The sequence below is a fragment of the Elaeis guineensis genome, chromosome 11 (genome assembly GCF_000442705.2).
Source record: "Elaeis guineensis isolate ETL-2024a chromosome 11, EG11, whole genome shotgun sequence".
NCBI lineage: Eukaryota > Viridiplantae > Streptophyta > Magnoliopsida > Arecales > Arecaceae > Elaeis > Elaeis guineensis.
The window spans coordinates 114,553,152-114,574,639 of NC_026003.2; the positions used below are offsets into that span (position 1 = coordinate 114,553,152).

The 21,488-nt window shown below is 40.0% G+C and overlaps 1 protein-coding gene and 1 long non-coding RNA gene across 2 annotated transcripts; both read right to left on the reverse strand.

Annotated features, from left to right (window-relative positions):
* Positions 1–1,862: 1,862 nt before the first annotated feature.
* LOC105054347 (endoglucanase 8-like) lies at positions 1,863–6,260 on the reverse strand. The gene is made up of 7 exons (XM_029267420.2): positions 6,087–6,260; positions 4,186–4,593; positions 3,979–4,077; positions 3,539–3,688; positions 2,958–3,069; positions 2,475–2,638; positions 1,863–2,186 (listed from the first exon to the last, which is right to left on the reverse strand). The coding sequence occupies exons 1-7, from the start codon at positions 6,132–6,134 to the stop codon at positions 1,863–1,865; spliced, it is 1,305 nt and encodes a 434-aa protein (XP_029123253.1). The 5' UTR covers positions 6,135–6,260.
* An 11,847-nt stretch (positions 6,261–18,107) lies between these two features.
* On the reverse strand, positions 18,108–20,991 carry LOC140852344 (uncharacterized). Its single transcript, XR_012135248.1, has 2 exons — positions 20,291–20,991; positions 18,108–19,109 (listed from the first exon to the last, which is right to left on the reverse strand). It is a non-coding gene; the product is annotated as an uncharacterized lncRNA (long non-coding RNA).
* Positions 20,992–21,488: the final 497 nt, after the last annotated feature.

Here is a 21,488-nt window from a genome sequence, read left to right on the forward strand (position 1 = left end):
CCGGAAGCGGGTCCGTTGAGCGCTCCTTCAAGAACAAGGGTGCTGCGAAGACACAGCCCTTCCTCTAGCGTCAATCCTGTTGGTGCAAAAATCTGCTTGCGCCGGAGAAGCTGGAGTTGGAGAAGCCGCGATCGCCGCCGGGATCTGCAAGGAAAGTCTAAACCGGAGGTGGGGTTGCTCCGGCAAGACCCTCCGACGCTCAAGTCAGTTCTCTGCCTCAACAAGAATGGAGTGCTCGAACGGAGAATTTAGCAGAGTTTTGAGATAAGGAAATGAGCTTAAAGAATAACGTATCTGGGTCCCCCTTTTATAGGCGGAGGAGGCAACGGATTGATGGCGACGTTTGTAACCGTCTGGTAGTGGGCCGCCCATGGTCAAGGGAATTGATTGCGAAAGATAGTGGGGTAGACCCGTGGCTATCGTCATAGCCCGCCACGTAGGGCCTGCTGCAGGTAGTGGAGCGGCGTCCGTCGCCGCTAGTTGTCAGCGAGTAGTGGGATCGTGCAGCACCTGCCGCAGGGAGCGGAGCAGAATCGTGGCCGTTGACACAGCCTGTCAGAGAGTAATGGATCCGCCGCAGGGGGTGATGGAGCTGCGCGGAATCCGCTACAGGAAGTGGAACAGGATCATGGTTGTTATTGTGATCTGCCAGGGGGCGCGGATCTGTTGATCGAGGCTCGGCAGTGGTCGGAGTTCGGCCTTTGTAGGAGTCCGGGAGGGGTCCTCTTTTCGGTTGAGGTCGTGGGTGGAGTCCGGCTCCAGCAGCTGATACTAAGGTCGGAGCCTGGCTCCCGTAGGAGTCCGGGCGGAGCTGTACTGCTGTCGATGGCGGAGCCTGGCTCCCGTAGGAGTCCGAGCGGAGCCGTTCTGCTGTCGATGGCGGAGCCCGGCTCCCGTAGGAGTCCGGGCGGAGCCGTTCTGCTGTCGATGGCGGAGTCCGACTCCCGTAGGAGTCCGGGCGGAGCCGTTCTGCTGTCGATGGAGGAGCCCGGCTCCCGTAGGAGTCCGGGCGGAGCTGTGTTGCTGTCGATGGCGAAGCCCGGCTCCCGTAGGAGTCCGGGCGGAGCCGTTCTGCTGTCGATGGAGGAGCCCGGCTCCCGTAGGAGTCCGGGCGGAGCTGTGCTGCTATCGATGGCGGAGCCCGGCTCCCGTAGGAGTCCGGGCGGAGCCGTTCTGCTGTCGATGGCGGAGCCCGGCTCCCGTAGGAGTCCGGACGGAGCCGTTCTGCTGTCGATGGCGGAGCCCGGCTCCCGTAGGAGTCTGGGCGGAGCCGTTCTGCTGTCGATGGAGGAGCCCGGACTCCTACGGGCGGAGCTGTGTTGCTATCAATGGCGGAGCCCGGCTCCCGTAGGAGTCCGGGCGGAGCCGTTCTGCTGTCGATGGCAGAGCCCGGCTCCCGTAGGAGTCCGGGCGGAGCCGTTCTGCTGTCGATGGAGGAGCCCGGCTCCCGTAGGAGTCCGGACGGAGCTGTGTTGCTGTCGATGGCGGAGCCCGGCTCCCGTAGGAGTCCGGGTGGAGCCGTTCTGCTGTCGATGGAGGAGCCCGACTCCCGTAGGAGTCGATTCCGTCGAGGATTTCGGCTGTGGGTATTTTATACCCAACAATTTCATTACTAACTTGATGGCATAAAATTTATTTAATAGTGATGTTTATTATTTTTAGCAGTTATTATAAATTATTAGTTTACTGATATCTATGTCCCGGGAATATTTACTAGACTTGTAGCTCATATTTCATTTTAGTAATTTTTCATTGCTGCAAGATACGTAGCCTCATCACTCATGGTGTTGATCCGAAATTATGGAGTGCATGAGATTAGACCTGTATATTAGATGCCACATGTATCTAAACTTTTCATTGAATCACGGATGGGCCTTAAAATAGGCGAATATGCCCACCATAGGAGCATTGATGTAAGTGATGGGCTCTGATTCCACGGAATAAGGTCTGGAGTCAGCGTAGGCATCTGTGATATTGGGCCCTCCAACTATGGCCCCTACCAACAAGTTGGGATTGGGCGCTTCACTCTGGAAGTACGGCGTCCCATCTTTGCAGCCGATGTGGCCGGGATGCTGACTGATGGACGGCAAAGATGAGCCACGGTGGTGGATCCTCTGAGGGAACTTGTTGCCATACCCCACCATGTAAGACATACTCAATGGGTTGCTGCCGAGGATGTAGTCCGCCTGCACCAACCAACCAATCCAATTTAAATCAAGATTTAATGGCCTAACCATTACGATGTTACGACGTTCCAAACATATTCGGTATTTTTGTGTAGGCATCATGAGAATCTATACAGATATATATTTAATCTCATACTAACTATATTTTTTGAATATTTTTTTTGAATGTTGTTCTAATACAATATCCGAATGGATCCGATCGATAGCCTATGTGGACTAAAATATATTGGAGCATCGATTCATTTGATTTGACCATAAGTTGATCATGAATGGATATAGGGTTTTTACCTGGCTTTTGACCACTTCTATGAGCCTGCTGGGAGAAGCCTGTACACCATCACAGTTGACGGCTTTATTTTGAGAGCTAAGATCGAGGCCTAACACGAGGAGGAGAAAAGATAGTGCCGCTACGTTCTGCATGTTGCCCCCGTCTGACTTGACGAGAAGGCCGCCTGCATCATTGTTTACTCAGTATTCTATTCAATTAAATAAAAAGATCAAATACGTTACAACTCGAGCATTTAAATGCCAATATGTCTTGCTGGTATTTAAATGCCAATATGTTGCCCGTTATCTGAGTTCATTAGAAAAATTACAAATGGCAAGCACGTATTAACTTCCATGATCATTGTAAGTGGCATAATTTTTTGATTCTTGGTCCCATAATTATCACCAACCAAAATGTAACAATAAAATTTGACAAGAAAACACCCACTATGCTCACAAATCACATCTAGTTAAGAGTTAAGGAAGAAGAGATAGAATATAAACCTGGACTGTATTTTACGTTCTTCCTAGGTGATTCTGGCAGCACCGCACATGCAAAATCCTCCGCCTTTGCGATCAAGTAATTTAATTTCGGATCATTACGTGCGATTAGATCCTGCAATAACATTTTTGTAGAAAGGGAACGATCAAAAATTTTATTTTATCAGCTGAACTAATAATATGAGTTGCTTGTACATCAATCATATAATTAATTTATTAGAGAGCCAAAAACAAACTAAGGTGCAACTTTCAGTGGGTTTGCCGGGAATTGATAGCAACTCAACTTAGCCAATGGACAGATAGACCGATGATGCATAAAGAGACAGAGATAGAGAACCAAAAGTTTTTACTCGGAATACAATTTAGCTTGGATAAAAGTAGGTTATCTCTAGCAAGGTTGGATTAATTTGAGCAAGGTTTAAGTTAAGCCCAATTTAAGATACATATTTGCACAAGTTGATCTAAACTACCAATTGAATCACTTTGGGATTCAAGTTAAACTAGTTGAAGCTACATCCCTAGCTTATACGCAAGAAACTCATTAGTGCAGTATTACCAAAGGAAAATTGATGTGTTAGGCATACCTCATAGATTAGCACACGGATTCCTGCTATCTTATTATCCCATCCAAATTCCTGGTTTTCTAACTGACCAATGTTCTCGGTCACATAATTCCAGTACCAAGGGTTGTTAGAAGCTTTGTATATCCATGCTGCACCCCAAACTAGCTCGTCCTGAAAACGAATCACAGAACTCAGAACCTTGAGTGACACAGAATCCAAACTCCAACATAGAAAAATGCTTTGAGGCCTCTGATCTGCCTGAAAAAGTTTCTCAATCCTATGTCATGCTACCACGACAATTCATCATCATTCAATTTCCACACCAATTATTCAATGCCATGCGGTAAGAGAAACTCTTCATGTGAGCAAAGAGGCAGTCATTAATTAGCATTACACTTCTGAAAGATCGCAGATAGTGGATTTAACAACTCATAGATGGACGGAATTAGGAGATAATTTACCATGTAGCCGCTCCAATCACAATAAAAGGGGCACACCCAGTTGCCAAGGCTGCTGTTGTCACTGTATGAACCCCGGTATTTATTTGCAAAATCGAAAACCTAGAACAAGCCGCGCAATCGGTCAATTGAAGGTGTTCGTGCAACTTGTTAAGTACCTTGAATTGAGAAACCAAAGGCAATGATAGTGCAGTATTAGTCATGTATTACCTGGTAGGATCTTTCTAAAAGTATTTTAGAGTAGGAGGAATTGGATGATCTGAAGACAATCGAGGTGGCTGCAAGTGCAGCAGCCATCTCAGCAGCAACTTCAGAACCATGCTTCTCAGTATCGACTGCATAAGCTGTCCGAAGAGTGTCCATGTCCTCTGGCCTCTCCCAGCAGTTATGATCCGCGAAAGGATCTCCGACTTGGACGTAGATCTTGTTGGGTTCGGCCGTCGCTTTGAGCAAGTAGTCGGCGGCCCAACTCAGTGCGTCCTTAGCATTATCCAACTGTACACCGATCTCGTTGCCAAACGTAATGATGTTCCATGCCAATACCGTCGTTGTGAAAGCCATGGGGAAACCAAATTTGACATTGTCTCCAGCATCATAGTAGCCTCCAGCCAAATCAACCTATGAGAAAGAAATAATATGGAATTATTGTTTCAAAATATGAAAAAAAGATTGAATGATTTTTTTTTTTTTTTTTTTTGCTCTCGAAAAAACAAAAAGATAATGAAAATAATGCATGTGGAAGTTCAGGTTCCCTCAAGCAAATTAGGATCAAGGTTGTATCTTCTGTGCCCAAGAAATATTAACCTTCCTTCACATGAATGCGCTGTTGGGTCATCCATTGCACAAATCTCAAAGCACTTGCAGCTAACTCCATCATTCATCTGCCTATGCAGTTCTCAGAGCGACTGATGGATGATCCAATAGTGGATTCACACAAAGGAAGATGTATCCTTCTTTTGCATGGAAAGTACAACCCCAACTTGGCAAATTATGATTAGATCCAAGCCGATCTCCTTGTACCCTCTAGTTTAATCCATTTTGTTCCACATGTGTGGTACGAACTGCCTATTTCATTGATAGATTAGATCACTTGCTGCAAATTAAACCAGACCGGCCCGATTTGCTTTCGATCTTCCTAATCATCCCATTATCATGGTTCGATTATAGGTCAAGCTAGTTTGACTTGCCAATCTTATGATTAAATCATTTAAGACTTGACAGATATAGCCACAATTGGGTTAAGGTCCTAGGGATGCAAATCGATGAGATCGGTGAGCCCATGGCCCTAGATTTAGACTATTCAGGCCAGATCATTATGTCAAACTGTTTGAAAATTGTATCCAATGCAACAATCATACTTTTTGCCTATTCGATCAAGTCAAATTTTAATTTTGCCATCATAATTCAAAACTCCATCCAACTAGCTCAGGGTTAAAATTGACCTAATTTAAAACTGGCCTACATATGAGCATCTATATATCAATCTATATATATTTAATATTTGACGGGTATATTTATTTTTCAAGATAGACTTGACTATATATGGGTGGATCTCTATCGTATATCCAGCTAGGTCTAGATTGAATGATCCTGTATCGATGATCTAAAATATTGAATGTGATATAATTAATATCTATGAACTGTTAATATTCCAAAATCATGTGATATTGAGTTCTTCAGCCTGCTCATTAATGAGCTAAAAAAAACATAAATATTTTCATGCTATTTAAATCGTCATCATTTTTTTTCTGACACTTGATGAATATATTAGAGACATCCAAATCATATGATTTTTTTTTTTTTAATACGTGAGAGAAATTAGAGGTAATAGATCATATGTAGCACCCCGGATTACTGGTGTGGGTCTTCTATTGTCCTCTCTAGACAGCCACTCTAGGCCATGCTAGACCTAACCAGATATACTTGGAGATCCACTCTGGAATGGAGGGTCAGTTTTAGCCTTCCAACATTGGATGCCAACCTGAACAAAGGTGAGATGATACAATAACTTCACGTGAGAAGACAAAAGCAGCCAGCTAGAACAAAACGAGAAGTTAAAGAAAAGGATGAAAAAAAAAAATGAAAGAGATTAAAACAGAAATAAAGCGTACACCAAGGTATCGGCCGTCTTGTAGGGCAGAATCCTTCCGCCAGGTCATTCTTTGAGATGCTGGCAACTTTCCAGACCTTTGCCCCTCAAAAAATAACAAGCACTTCTCAAGTGCGGCCCCATAGTCGCTGGCGCAGCACCCTCCAACGACAAGCGAAACCAGTAGAACCACCACCAAGGAGAAACGGTGATGGAGACTTTTCATCATCACTCTCCGGATCAGTTTTCTGGTATTCTTTTCCTTAAAATGAAAAAAAAAAAATTCTGGTATTCTCACTCACTTCTCTTGGGTTTTAAATAGATGTGACGAGGGGGAGAGGGGGGCCTGAGTGGCGGTTTGCTATACTTGCCTGGATTGTATAATGATATAAAGAATGCAATCCTTTAATTATAGCTTTTCATGGAAATGAATCCCTTTAATTATAGCCGGAAAAGATTTGCGTTCGGCGGTGCACGCATTGTAGTGCAAGCGTGCATGATCCGTGCGTTCATTCAATCACGAGGCTATTATTCGGATATGGCTAATAATTAGTGATATATCCAAAATATCCCACCCATCATGGTATTGTCGATCCGATAATAATTCTTCATGTGTCTCTATAGAAGAGTATCAGGGCAATCAATGAGTCACTGCCATTTGGACTTCTGCGACTGTATTGAAGGTGTTTTAAAGTCTTCTACTCGTCAGACGCAAATGATCGGCCACCATCACTCTATTTTTTCATTTAGTAAAATTTAGAATCTCAAAAAAACTCTAAAATGTATAAGTCTTTATTTTCTAACAACTCGAACACGCTTTCGTGACCCTTGAAGGTGCATGATGCATGCCCTCTCAAGCGACAGGTATTCATCTTCGCTTATAAAATTAAAATTCTCTGGGACCTTCCAGATAAGTGAAGATTTACTTCGCATGCCTTCTTTCAGACACTAATTTTATACAAACTGGATCCGTCTCTTTCACTAAGCTCTGAGCAGTTTTGACTCTATTGGAACACACCATGCTCTATATGGCACTTGTCAGATCTCCACACACTATCTCTCTATCCCAACTATGTCTCACCTCATACTTGACTCCATATTACTACTAGATTCTTTTTGAAAGCTCAGACATCTTTTGTTTACTTCTGCAGAAAATTAAATTAGGCATTGGAGGGCCTACCATCAAGGAATCCCCTAACATGAAGATTTGCTTGTCTTTAGTATTCTATAGAATCCAAGCTCGTGGGATCGATCGAGGATCAAATGCCAGCATGCCTTCTAGAGATCTCATCCAGCCATCCAGCAATTGTCGTGTTCTCTTTTCTTGACTTTAGCTTGGCAGCCTAAGCTAGATCAACTCACAGGCAGCAATAGATTGGTGCTGGAGGAAGGCTTGATCCGCATTTGAGGTTTTGAGCTTTCTTCTTCCCATTAGTCGAGTATGAGGAGCAAGAAAACTATGATGACATCTTTCGCCTCTCTCCCGAAGGTATCAGTGGAATCTACTGATCTCGATCATAGTCATCAAGATCTCAGCATCTTGGAGGTGTCGACTACCTAACTGCCATCTTTAAATGGTTTCAGCAGCTCTTGCTACATGTCCAAGTGCTCATTATCATGGCACAAGAACTGCAGTAGTCAACTCATCAACCTGTCCCCATGTCAAGCGATCACCTAATGCCGGTGCGCCAAGAGCTCCCTTCTCCCTCGAGGAGTCTGTAATGAAGCAGCCAGTCTTATCTTGCTAGCTCAGAAGGAGTGCCTCAAGTTATTTGATCTATCCATTAGAGTCCTGAGTGAGTTTCACTCCATCATCGACCTCGCCCTTTAGACGACAAGCGGGATAAGGAGTGTGAGCCCACTCCTCCCTTTCTCTCACTTTCTTCTTGCTTACAGGAATCGTCTGCGAGCGGATCTGCAAGCCACTAACCCAGGAGGAGGATTGGCTGGTATGATGAGTTGGATCAGTAGGTCTTAGAGGTGGACCGCTATCTTGAGTCCTCCATTGGCACCAGCTGGCTCCTAGTGGAGAGCCTTTATTCACTACTTATCCTCCTTTAATTTATAGAGTAGATCATGAGGGAGCCAATCTCTTGTCACTTTAAGGTACCATCTATAGGAGTCTACAATGGCACTATTGAATCTTACGACTATCTAGAGAACTTCAAAGCCCTTATGATGCTACAAGAGGCCTCGGATGCATTGATGTGCAAGTCTTTCCCCACCATTCTTCAAAGTGCTGCTTGAGTCTGGTACACCATGCTCTAACAGAACTGCATACATTCCTTCGAAGACTTTGGCTGCCAATTTGCTACTTAATTTCAGAGCAGTCGGAAGTCAAGAAAGGGCATCGATGCCCTCTTGTCCATCAAGCAAGAAGATGGAGAATCTCTCCAAAGCTACATGAGTTACTTTAAAGCAGTCATATTGAAAGTTCGTGATTTATATCATTCAGTCACAATATCGACCCTCAAGAAAGGGCTGAAGGCAAATAGTTTCTATTTATCCCTCTTGAAGAAGCTCCCTCATGACTTCTCCGAGCTCTTCGCCTGGGCCGATAAGTACATTATCAGTGAAAAAATAATGGCAGAGAAGCGAAGGGAGAAAATGAACCAGAAGAGAGCTAGGGAGGATCCCATAACTCCCCAGCCGAACAAGTAGAAGCCCGATGGGAAGTATCCCTTTGTCCTCAAAACCCTTGGTGATTCGAGGATTTTACGTCTTTGAATACATCCCGGAGGTAGATTTTGATTGAAATAAAGAATCAGGACATCCTCTGATGATCTGAAAAAATAAGCCAGCAGATATAGTCCCAACGTGATTGGTCGAAGTGTTGCCACTTCCATAAAGATTATGGTCATGACATGAAAAATTGCTATCAGTACAAGAGGGAGATAGAAACCCTCATCCAACGAGGCTACTTGTAGAACTTTATCAACCATCCGAAAGATGCCGAGGCCTCGAGCTGCGAACCTCAGCCCATGCCCAAACCTCTGGTCAACGGCAGACCCATTGCCAGAATCATCCATACCATTGCAGGTAGACCTGCAGCTGGCGACGAGAGCTCATCTGCAAGAAAGATCTATGCCTTTTGGCCTAAGCTAGGACTCCTGTATCAAAGAGGTAGAAGTCAAACGACATCATCTCCTTTTCGAACGTCGATACTGAAAGCATCCAAACCCCTCATGATGATGCTGTAGTTGTTTCATGACAATTATAAATTATGATGTAAAAAAAATTCTAGTGGATGATGAAAGCTCTACAGACATCTTATTTTATGATACTTTTTATAAGATGAATCCATACATGAATTGATTTAGAAAGATTAATTCTCTCTTAGTTGGTTTTTCAAGGGGTTTCCATCTTTGTCGAAGGTATTGTGGCTCTGTCCGTAAGTATAGGGCAGACTCCGAGGCAGGCCATGATCATACTTGACTTTCTGGTTGTAAAAGTTGCCTCGGCCTATAATGCAATCCTCAGAAAGCCCGGCCTAAGTGCCCTCCGAGCTATCATTTCGACCTATCATTTGTTGGTCAAATTTCCTACCGCCCAAAGTGTAGGAGAACTCTGAGATGATCAGACTCTGGTCAGGCATTGCTATGTCACTTCTCTTAAAGTAAAGAAGCCTAGAGAAATCTTGTCGATCAAAAGCCTCGACACTTGTGATGGACGAAGGAGGCAATGCAAGGAGCCGGCTGAGTAGTTTATTTCAGTCCCTCTGCATGAGTCAGATCCAAGTAAAATAGTTCAGTTTGGATCGCAGCAGAATGAAGCCTCTCATGCTAAGCTCGTAGACTCTCTGCGAGTCAATGCCAACTCTTATTTGTGGCTATTGTTAATCTGATCATATTCTTTTTTTAAAAAAAAAATATTTTTTTCCCTTGTTCCTTGCCCCTAAATAAATCTTTGCGCATCTGTCTTCTAATATTTCTTAACCCACTTTTGCCATGCCATTACTCCATCATATCGAAAAGAAATCTACTTTCATTGGGCCATTATCTCATTTTTATTCATTTTTTAATTAGTATACATTTTTATTCCTAAAATTCAAATGTGGTCATATTGGTTAAAGTGGAATTTGATGCCATTAATTCCTTCTTACTTTTTTTCCAAAGTATATAGCAGCTCTCGAGGATGTAATCCAGCTTTGATTAATTCCTAGTATGAACTTATATTTTTTTAATCACTCTGGTGTTTGAGTCAAAGTTTGATGATGGAGCCTTTTTAAATACTATCTATTTATTTTAGTCAACTCACGCCTCACGGTTTGTCAAGAAAAGTTATATTGATTTATTTTTAAAAAATTACGTTGATGATGATATAGAACTTTCCCTTTTTTCTAAGAATAATTATGAATGTCACTCTAAACCAATTACTTCAATGCAATATTTTAGACAATTACAACCATAATGTCTCAGAAAAAGTGCCCAAACGGTGTCTATGTTCGTGAATATATTAATTAAGCACCTACTCAAATTGATACCTTCTAACCATGCATTGCGAATATTAGAATCAATTTAGCGTCTATATATAGTTGGTTTAGACGAAGGATGCTTCAGGGATTCTTTCCCATGGCGTTTTGTGAATATTGCTCTCCTGAAAAAGCTAGACATTCGTTCTTTATTGTGTAAGAAACACAAGTGTTTTCATTAGATTATCGAAGCTGTTCACTTTGCTCAAAATGTGTGACTATACTAAGCTATTTCAATTTATTAGATGAACTATCAATCCAACACAATGATAAAACATGCCATCAAATATAGATCCAACAAAAAGATCCATTTTCTTTTGTTTAATCCGACTGCAAAAATTTATGCTGCAACATAATTTTTTGGATTTTTAAATTTGCTAAGAAATGCAAATCTAGCTCCAGATCAACCAACATCTGTTAACTCCATGTCAACAGTAAAATTAGGCCATGTGAACCTGACGATCTAATCATGTTTAGTCTTGTGCGATAGATTAGGTTTGAAGCTCGGATATCCTGTCCCTGCCTTTGTAAGCAAGGCCAACTCGACAAGAACTCAGGTTGGTTAGGTTCATATTCAACCGTGTCCAAGTTGTAATACCACCACTGATCTCAATTTTTTCAGGATATTCTTTATTAAAATGATTGTGTATGGATTAATGTTTGTGTTATTTCTACAGATTCTCTTTTAGAAAGATACTGCAAATAATATCAAATTAGATACTAAACATGCATGGTATGTTCATCATACTAGTTTCTCAAAACAAACATGGGTTTAGTCTCGTATGATAGATTGGATTGAAGCCTTTAAGTCTTGTATGATAGATTGGGTTGAAGCCTTTAAGTCTCGTGTCCCTGCCTTAGTAAGCAAGGCCAACTCGGCAAGAACTCAAGTTGGTTAGGTTCATATTCAGCGATGACCAAATTGTAATACCAACACTGATATCAATTTTTTCAGGATATTTTTAATTAAAATGATTGTGTATGGATTAATGTTTGCATTATTTCTATGCATGCTCTTTCAGAAAGATACTGCAAATAATATCAAATTAGATGCTCACCATGCAAGGTGTGTTCATTATACTGGTTTCTCAAAACGAACATGGTATCTTTGAGGAGACAATCACAAAAACTGCAAGAATCAACTATTGAAAATATTTTTTTTGGGTAAAATTGAAAATGTTAATTAATAGCTTCTGAATTGGTCAAGATGCAACCCATATTCACATTTAATTTCTTGAACCTTCCTGTTTGTTCCAATGTAGCTGTCACATGCTTATCTAAAGTTGGATAGATCTATATATCATAAAATTACACAAACTTCCCTTTGTTGTAAAAAATATACAAACTTTCATAAAATAAGAAAGTTCCATCATACATGGTCGGTCTAATTCTTTTTTTTAAAAAAAATTTTGCAAGTGGGAAATAAAATAGATACCAAACGGCATCAGTGTAAATGTTAACTTTTACTTAAAACTACATTGCTTTCATTTGAAAGTATTAACAAGAAGTATGGAAGGAGAAATTCAGCAACATACAAAAAATAATGATTCGTTTAGTTGAGAAATATCACATTATGGGATAATTCGATGATCTCTAAGAATCATTTATCTGAAAAAAATGATTACAGAAGAAAATAAAATTTACTACTGTTATATTGCTCCAAAATTACTCTTTCCTTGTTTATCTCCCATGACAGTTTAGAATTCTTATTATGGTGAATCTCTATTTCGAGGAGTTTGTTTTCCCTTTAAAAGAAGGCCGCGGCATCCTTCTTTGGGAAAAGGGTGCGAGTGCTCGGAGGAGGTTCCAGGGGCTCTTGTGCGGGTTTGCTTCCTGGCTTTCTCCTACTGGTGCTCTTGTGCGGGTTTGCTCCCTGGCTTTCTCCCACTGGTGCTCTTGTGAGGGTTTGCTTCCTGGTTTTCTCCCGCTGGTGCTCTTGTGCGGGTTTGCTCCCTGGCTTTCTCCCGCTGGTGTTCTGTTGGTGTTCTACCTGTCTTCTTCCTTCTCGATTTCACGGATGCCCTGTGTTGATGACCGAACGCTTCTTCAGTTGGTAAGGAGGTATTCATCTTGATTTTTTGCCGAGGATTGAGAAAGGTATCTTCACCTCAGGTATTATCTTACCTTGATCTATTGCTGAGGCTGAGATTGGTAGATCCGATTGGATCTTGGTTGCCTTCTATTCGATACTCTGTTGCCTTCTTGTTGGTTTCGGTTAAAGGTATCTTATACCTCATATTGTACCTATTTTTTCGGGATGGATTTATAGTGGATTGCTCCTCCTCTCCGTGGATGTAGGCCTTTTGTGCCGAACAACGTAAATCTTGGTTTCTTTGTCATGGTTTATTTATGCCTGCAATGTGTTTGGTGAATTGTCTTAAAGAGATTAGATTTTAGATCAAAAGCTTAGGTCGATCCAATCCAGTGCGCATGACCTCAACAATTGGTATCAGAGCTCTTGGATGGCTGGTGACAAGAAACAAAGTTTTTCAATGGCTAATGATACGGCGTCTGTCTCTCACTCCACCACCATCAGGCATGAAGTGACCGTCTTTGATGGCACGGGAGATTTTTCACTATAGAAGGTAAGGATGAAATATTTGTTGGTTAAAGAAGGTGTTGCAAAAGCCCTTAAGGGTATGGATTCAATCCTGGGAAATAATGAAGCTGCTAAAGAAGAAATTAACGAGAGAGCCCTAAGAACTTTATTTTCAGGTTTAAGTGATAAAGTTCTATGCAATGTTGTGAAACTAGATACAGCCAAAAGTGTTTGGAAAAAACTAAACAGTTTATATATGGCAAAATCTCTGACTAATAGATTATATTTGAGGAAAAAATTACACACATTTCGTATGACAGAAGGAACTTCACTTAAGGATCACTTGGATGAGTATAATAAGCTCCTGCTTGATCTAGTAAATGTTGGTGTCGATGTAGATGAAGAAGATAAGGCTTTGATTCTAATTTACTCTTTGCCTAAGTCCTTTGAGCATATTACCACTACCATGCTTTATGAAAGAGAAACAATAAGTCTTGAAGAAGTAGAAGCTACTTTATTATCCAATGAACTTAGATTAAAAGTACAGCTTCAGCATCAGGCTCAGACTCCAGTTCAAGGTCTTACTGTTAGAGGCAGAGAAGAACAGAAAAAGGAGGGACAAGGTAGAAGTAAGTCCAAAAATAGATCAAAGTCTAGGCCCAAAAGACCAGGTATTTGTCACTATTGTAAAAAACCAGGCCACTGAAAATCTGAATGTAGACTTCTACAATCTAAAAGGGAAAAGGAACAAAAAGATAAAGGAACAATCTCTGATACAGCATCAATTACAGTTTCTTCATGAAGTCATAGCAGTATACCAGATGATGCAGTGTTTACAGCTGCCTGCAGTGTTAGTCATGCTGATACTTGGATCGTGGATTCTGGAGCATCCTTCCACATGACACCTCACAAGGAATGGTTCTCTTCCTTTAGATCTTGTGAAGGTGGTACTGTTCTTCTTGGAGATAATGGTATCTGTAATATAGAAAGTATTGGAACAATACAAATTAAATCTAATTCAAATATCATGGTGATATTGGATGATGTCAGATATGTTCCTAAATTAAAAAAGAACCTTCTCTCAATACATGTCTTTGACAGAGCAGGATATGAGGGCAGATGGGGTAGAGGATCTATAACTATCAATAAAGGGGTATTAACTTTATTGAGAGGTAAATTAAGTGGCACCCTTTACTACCTGGATGGCAGTACAGTTGTTGGTCAGGCATCAGCAGTACAATATTCTCTTGAGCAGTTGACACATTTATGACACCAGAGACTATGACATATTTCAGACAGAGGTCTACAGGAGCTGAGCAGACGTGGTCTGCTGAGTGGTCAGAAGATTGGTGTACTTGGATTCTGTGAGCACTGCATATTTGAAAAACAACACAGAGTCAGCTTCACTACAGGCGTGCATAGGACAACTGGTATATTAGACTATATTCATTCTGACCTATGGGGACCTGCCCCAATTACATCCAAGGGTGGATCAAGATATATATTTACTTTCATTGATGATTACTCCCGAAAAGTTTGGATATACACCATTAAAAATAAGAGTGATGTATTTGAAATATTCAAATGGTGGAAGTCTATGGTCAAGAGGCAAACTAAAAAGAAGGTGAAAACTTTTCGGACTGATAATGGTTTAAAATTTTGTTCTACATAATTTGATAACTTTTGCAAGTCAGAAGGCATTATTAGACATAGAACAACAGTGGGTACACCTCAACAGAATGGTGTGGCAGAATGCATGAACCGCACACTATTAGATAGAGTCAGATCTATGCTATCTAGTTTTGGATTAAGTAGAGATTTTTGGGCAGAGGCCACTCACACAGCCTGCTATATTATAAATCGATCTCCAACATCAGCATTAAGCATGAAGACTCCGGAAGAGATGTGGACAGGAAGACCTGCAGACTATTCAATACTCAAAATCTTTAGGTGTCTAGCTTATGCACATGTAAGAGATGAAAAGTTGGAACCCCGAGCTAAAAAGTGCATATTTATTGGATATGCATATGGGGTAAAGGGCTATAGATTATGGTGCATAGAGCTCGGATCTCAAGGATTTCTAGTCAGCAGGGATGTGACATTTCATGAGACAGCCACTGCTTCAAGGCAGCTACAGCCTAATTCTTCTCAAAGTGATCAGGATCGGGGTCAGCAGGATAGGACTGTTGTAGATGTTGATCAGACTGTTAAATCACAACAGTAGCAGTCAAGTGAAGATACTTACAATGAACAACAACAACAGACAGATGCACAGATTCAGACTCAGGAGGATGTGACATTACAAGATTAGGATCAGATTGATAGTATTGCCACTCGAAGACCTAGGCGTCAGATCAGAGTACCTCAAAGATATGTTTTTGAGGATTCTGTTTGTGCTGAGTTAGTCTATTAAGCTCTGAGTGTTGCAGATATCATTAGTGATGAGCCGACCACATATCAGGAGGCTATTAGTAGTTCACGGGCTGATAAATGGACCATGGCTATGGTTGAAGAACTTCAGTCTCTAGAAAAGAATTAGACTTGGGAGTTAGTCAAATTACCAAAAGGTAAGAAGGCAATTGGCTGCAAATGGATCTTCAAAAGGAAAGAAGGAGCCACTCCTCAAGATTTTAGATATAAGACCAGGTTAGTAGCAAAGGGATACAGTCAACGGGAGGGTATTGATTACAAGGAGGTATTTTCTCCTATAGTCAAACATTCTTCTATCCGTGTGTTACTTGCTTTTGTTGTTTCTCAAAATTTGGAGCTGGAACAACTAAATGTTAAGACAGCTTTTCTTCATGGTGATTTAGAGGAACAGATCTATATGCAACAACCATCTGGTTTTGAGGTTCCAAACAAAGAAGATCATGTATGCTTACTCAAGAGATCATTATATGGCCTCAAGCAGTCTCCAAGACAGTGGTACCGCAAATTTGACAGATTTATGATCGACCATGGATACAGTAGATCTCCATATGACAGTTGTGTGTATCACCAGCAGCTTTCAGATGGATCCTTTTGTTATTATATGTGGATGATATATTAATTACAGTCAAGGACATGTCAATCATCTAGAAACTGAAAGTCGAGCTTAGTACTGCATTTGATATGAAGGACCTTGGACCGGCAAAGAAGATACTTGGGATGGAGATTATTCGTGACAGGCAGTCAGGTAGATTTTTTCTTACTCAGCATAGTTATATTGAAAAAGTCTTGGACAAATTTGGTATGTCTACAGTTAAGCCTGTCACTACCCCCTTTGCCAGTCATTTTAGACTTTCTGTCAGAGACTCTCCTCAGACTGAAGATAAGGAGAGATATATGTCTAAAGTGCCATATGCGAGCGCAGTTGGCAGCATCATGTACGCAATGGTCTGCACTCGACATGATATTTCACAGGCAGTAAGCGTTGTAAGCAGATACATGGATAAGTCTGGAAAGGCTCACTGGTCAGCTGTGAAATGGATACTTAGATATCTAAAAGGCACTTCTAAATTGGGATTGATATTCACTGCACAGAGTAATTGCATAGTTACAGGATTTTGTGATTCAGATTATGCTTGTGACTTGGACAAGAGAAGATCTTTGATCGGATATGTGTTTACTCTTTCTGGATGTGCAGTCAGTTGGAAGGCTACTTTGCAGTCTACAGTTGCTTTATCTACCACTGAAGCAGAATATATGGCATTGACAGAGACAGCAAAGGAAGCTATTTGGCTAAAAGGGTTGGTACAGGATTTGGATCTCGAACAGGATTGTTTAGACATTCATTGTGACAGTCAGAGTGCTTTGCACCTTGTCAGAGATCAGATGTATCACGAACGAACAAAATATGTAAATGTTAGGTATCACTTCATCAGAGATTTGGTAGAGAAAGGTGATGTCAAGCTTCAGAAAATATACACTGCCCATAATCCGGCTGACATGTTCAATAAACCAATCCCTGCAATTAAGTTCAAGAATTTCCTAAACTTGATTGGTATAAGCATTTGGTAATGCCCTGCGGGGCTTGTGGTGAGGAGGTGGTTATAAATTTTTTTTTTTTAAATCCACATCTGATATAAAAGGTACAATATTTATCGCAAGGAGGATTGTTATATTGCTCCAAAATTACTCTTTTCTTGTTTATCTCCCGTGACAGTTTAGAATTCTTATTATGGTGAATCTCTATTTCGAGGAGTTTGTTTTTCCTTTAAAAGAAGGCCGCGGCATCCTTCTTTGGGAAAAGGGTGCAAGTGCTCAGAGGAGGTTCCAGGGGCTCTCGTGCGGGTTTGCTTCCTGGCTTTCTCCCGCTGGTGCTCTTGTGCGGGTTTGCTCCCTGGCTTTCTCCCGCTGGTGCTCTTGTGTGGGTTTGCTCCCTGGCTTTCTCCCGCTGGTGTTCTGTTGGTGTTCTACCTGTCTTCTTCCTTTTCGGTTTCACGGATACCCTGTGCTGATGATCGAACGTTTCTTCGGTTGGTAAAGAGGTATTCATCTTGATTTTTTACCGAGGATTGAGAAAGGTATCTTCACCTCAGGTATTATCTTACCTTGATCTATTGCCGAGGCTGAGATTGGTAGATCCGATTGGATCTTGGTTGCCTTCTATTCGATACTCTGCTGCCTTCTTGTTGGTTTCGGTTAAAGGTATCTTATACCTCATATTGTACCTATTTTTTCGGGACGGATTTATAGTGGATTGCTCCTCCTCCCCGTGGATATAGGCCTCTTGTGCCGAACCACGTAAATCTTGGTTTTTTTGTCATTGTTTATTTATGTCTGCAATGTATTTGGTGAATTATCTCAAAAAGATTAGATTTTAGATCAAAAGCCTAGATCAATCCAATTCGGTGTGCGTGACCTCAACAACTACCTTTTTTTTTTCCAGATAAAATGAGGTAAGTGAGATCCTTCCCTCATGTATATATAATTCAAAATAACAAAAGGACGATGTTTACATCAGGAAGAAGGTAAAAGGAGGGGGATGTTTACAAAAGCAGAAAGCAAGATGGTTGTTATAGTTAGTTTTAAGTAACCAACCATAGCAAAAATAGAAAGCAAGAAAGTGGAGTTTGGAATTTATTTCCAAGGTTATGAGTATGTACAAAAGATCAAGTAAAGAGTGGGGTATTTCCTATGGGTGAGAGGAGCTTGTATGGGAACTGGCCAATAGATTATCCTTTAAACTTCTTATCCAATCCTCAAGAAGAGATAAGATCTTTTTCATCATGGCGAATTGATTGAGAGCTTTACAATGAAAAATTCTGATTCCTCTCCTTCCAAATGCACCATAAAGTAATAGCAACCATTGTATCAAAATGTCTCTAAAGTTATTTATCAGCATGTCGTTTTCTCTATGGAAGCCAGAATTCTGTGACAATTGGGACCAAATTTCCTTTGTGAAGTGACATGAGGTAAAAAGATGGTTTGAGATTTCGCTATGACCACAACAGAGCGGACATTGATTAGGACCTTGCATTCCATTTTTGTTCAGAATATTCCAGATTAGAATCCGCTTGTTGTAGCAGAGCCAGCTGAAGATTTTGCATTTCTCTGGCAGCGGGAGCTTCCAAATGACTTTGCCAAAATAGAAGATGACCCCCCCATGAATTAGAAACTCATAACATTTGGAAACAGAATACCTGTTGGATAAGCTCCAAATCCAACGTCTGTGATCTTCATGTTCTGTAAGATGGCTGTCGTAGAGCTTGGTTTGAAGTTGATGATATTCTGTGATGCCTGATGAGGGAAGTGGGGGCATCTGAAGTTGTTTGTCCAACCTGAATTGGCCATGAAATCTGCTATACTAATGTTCTTCTTTTTAGCCAACAGATATAAGGAGCTGAAAGAAGAGTGGTCCGTCCAAGTACCGTACCAAAAAGATATATTTTTGCCATTTCCAGTCATCGGTGAGGTAGATTTCATGGTTGGAGCTGTAGTTAAAATATTTCTCCAGAAGGAACAGGCGATGCGATAGATACATTGAGAGTCAATAGTTGGCACTGTAGAGGATCGTTCCCAACCCTCAGGAGTTGGGGTTGTCTTGAGGTCGTCTGACGGATAAAATTTATTATTTTTAATTAATAAAAATTTATTTTAAAAAATAATATTAAAAAAATATCATTATATTTAATAAAAATAATTTTGTATGAAAATATTATCAAATTTTTAATAATACTGTTAAATAAATAATTAAGATAGTGACATCTATTTTATCAATTCATTTATTAGCCATTTATAGCCCATTTATATGATTACTATCAATATTAATTATTTCGAATATTAAACATATTTACACGAGTTAATAATTTTTTTAAAAATTTAATTATACATATATTTAAATATATATTTTTATTATAAATAAATTTGGTATGTTTTCGTACATAAATAAATAAATATCAATAAATCCTATACTGTATTTATTGATGGTTAATAAAAATATATTAGTTATTTATTATTAAATATATTAATATATCAAATATATTATTATTTATAAATATTATAAATTAATATATTTAATACAATAAATCTTAATAATGTCAATATAATTAATATAATATAAATGAATATATTTCCATCAAGAAATAATATTTTCAGATAAATATTGAAAATAATCTTCCAAAAAAAATAGATATATAACGATCATCTATTTTACCATCCCTTTAATTTACTTTTCAGGCCAAATAGGATAGTTTAAATTAATTTTTTTCATACCGAATTACTTCCAACTAAATAAACCCGTTACAGCTTTAGTGGAAAAGGTTACAAGGGAACAAAAACAATCAACAACAAAGATGTGAATTGTGCAGGATACCTCGAATCAGCAGAACTAATTATAATGTTTTGGTAATTCATAGAAAGCTAGAAGCTTAAAATATCTAATTTTTAACAAAAATATTTTTTTTATTATTTTAACTTGAGCTTAAGGGTGACAATTGAATCACATCAGAAGCTTAAAATATCTAATTTTTAACAAAAATATTTTTTTTTATTATTTAACTTGAGACTAAGGGTGAAAATCGGTTTGGATTATTAATGATCGTATCAAATGCGAGTCAGATCAAAAATATTCAAATCTGAATCTGATCTATTTATTAAATAAATCAGATATTGAACCTAAATCTAATCCATTTAATAAACAGATTACTGTTTAATCTATTTATATTTATAATCCAGTTTAAAATCCATTTGTGGTCCGTTTGAAATAATAAAAAAATAAAAATCTGCTTCTCACCTCTATCTTTGATTTTTGCGGCTCGCCATGCTCTCGGTCTGACCGCCGCCCACCCCTCCGCTCTCGCCGGCGTCGCCGCACGTTTGCCCCTCCGCCCAACCCCCCTCTGCTCTGCCCTCTATCTATTTGTTTAAAAAAAAAAATAACGATGATCGAAGAGGACAGCAAAGAGATCGAAGAGGATGAGAACTTCAAATTTCCGTCTCGACCGTAGCCACGAGCTCGTTCCGACGGTGTTGGAGAGCATCTGCCATGGCTCGCGAGGGCATGACTAAGGAAAGAGAGTAGCACCCAGACGGCCATGGAAGCTACAGATCTTTTGACCCTGGATCATCCTGAAAATCGTCTTCTCTTCGATCATCACGATCACCGTCATCACACTCATCAGTGTCTGGCCCTCTTCGATGGTGCCGCATGGATATTTTCCAGGATCCCATGATTGATTCCTGACCCATTGGACATCGTCTTTGTCCTCACAAGTACCGTCGTTAGATCCTCATCGGCTTTGCTCGGGTCCTTGACGTCGCTTGCCTAATGACCTTCTCCATTGGGGCAATGGAGGCAACCAAGAGCTTCAAGGCCGTGCACTACCACGACAGATTGGACGATGCGATGGAAGAGACAGCGATGCCATCAGATGAGACAGAGATGCAGACGGAGAAGATCAGACGAAAAGCATCACAAAGAGATGAAAGGCAGGAGATATATATATATATATATATATATATATATATATATATATATATATATATATATATATATATATATATATATATATATATATATATATATATATATATAGATCACCACAAGAATGAACCAAAATTTAGACAAACTGTTTAAATTTTATCTAAATAATTTTAAATAAAAATTTTAAATAAATTAAATAAATTAATTTAATCTATTTAATAAATAAATTAAATAAAATGATTTATTTAAATTAAACTTAAATTTATTTATGACAGATCGAAGATAGATCAGATTATATTTTACCACTCCTGTTCAAAACATCCATTTGATATTAGATTCAATCTGCAACCAACCTACAATAGCAAACACCAATAATCCTGGAGAAAACCTCGCAGGCCAGAAACCAAGCAGATACCTGCCGCCCATCGAGAAAAAGCAACATCCAAACTACTAAACAGAGCGCAGCACTTGTCGACTACCAACCATTACGAGAAGATCGCGACATCAC

Bases quoted from the DNA above. Each gene is read 5' to 3' on its own strand.
- LOC105054347 (XM_029267420.2), bottom strand. From the start codon at position 6,134: ATGACCTGGCGGAAGGATTCTGCCCTACAAGACGGCCGATACCTTGGT. The intron at 3,070-3,538 runs GTATGCCTAACA...ATGTTATTGCAG, and splicing joins TCCGTGTGCTAATCTATGAG to GATCTAATCGCACGTAATGA. The intron at 2,187-2,474 runs GTAAAAACCCTA...TGGTTGGTGCAG, and splicing joins TAGAAGTGGTCAAAAGCCAG to GCGGACTACATCCTCGGCAG.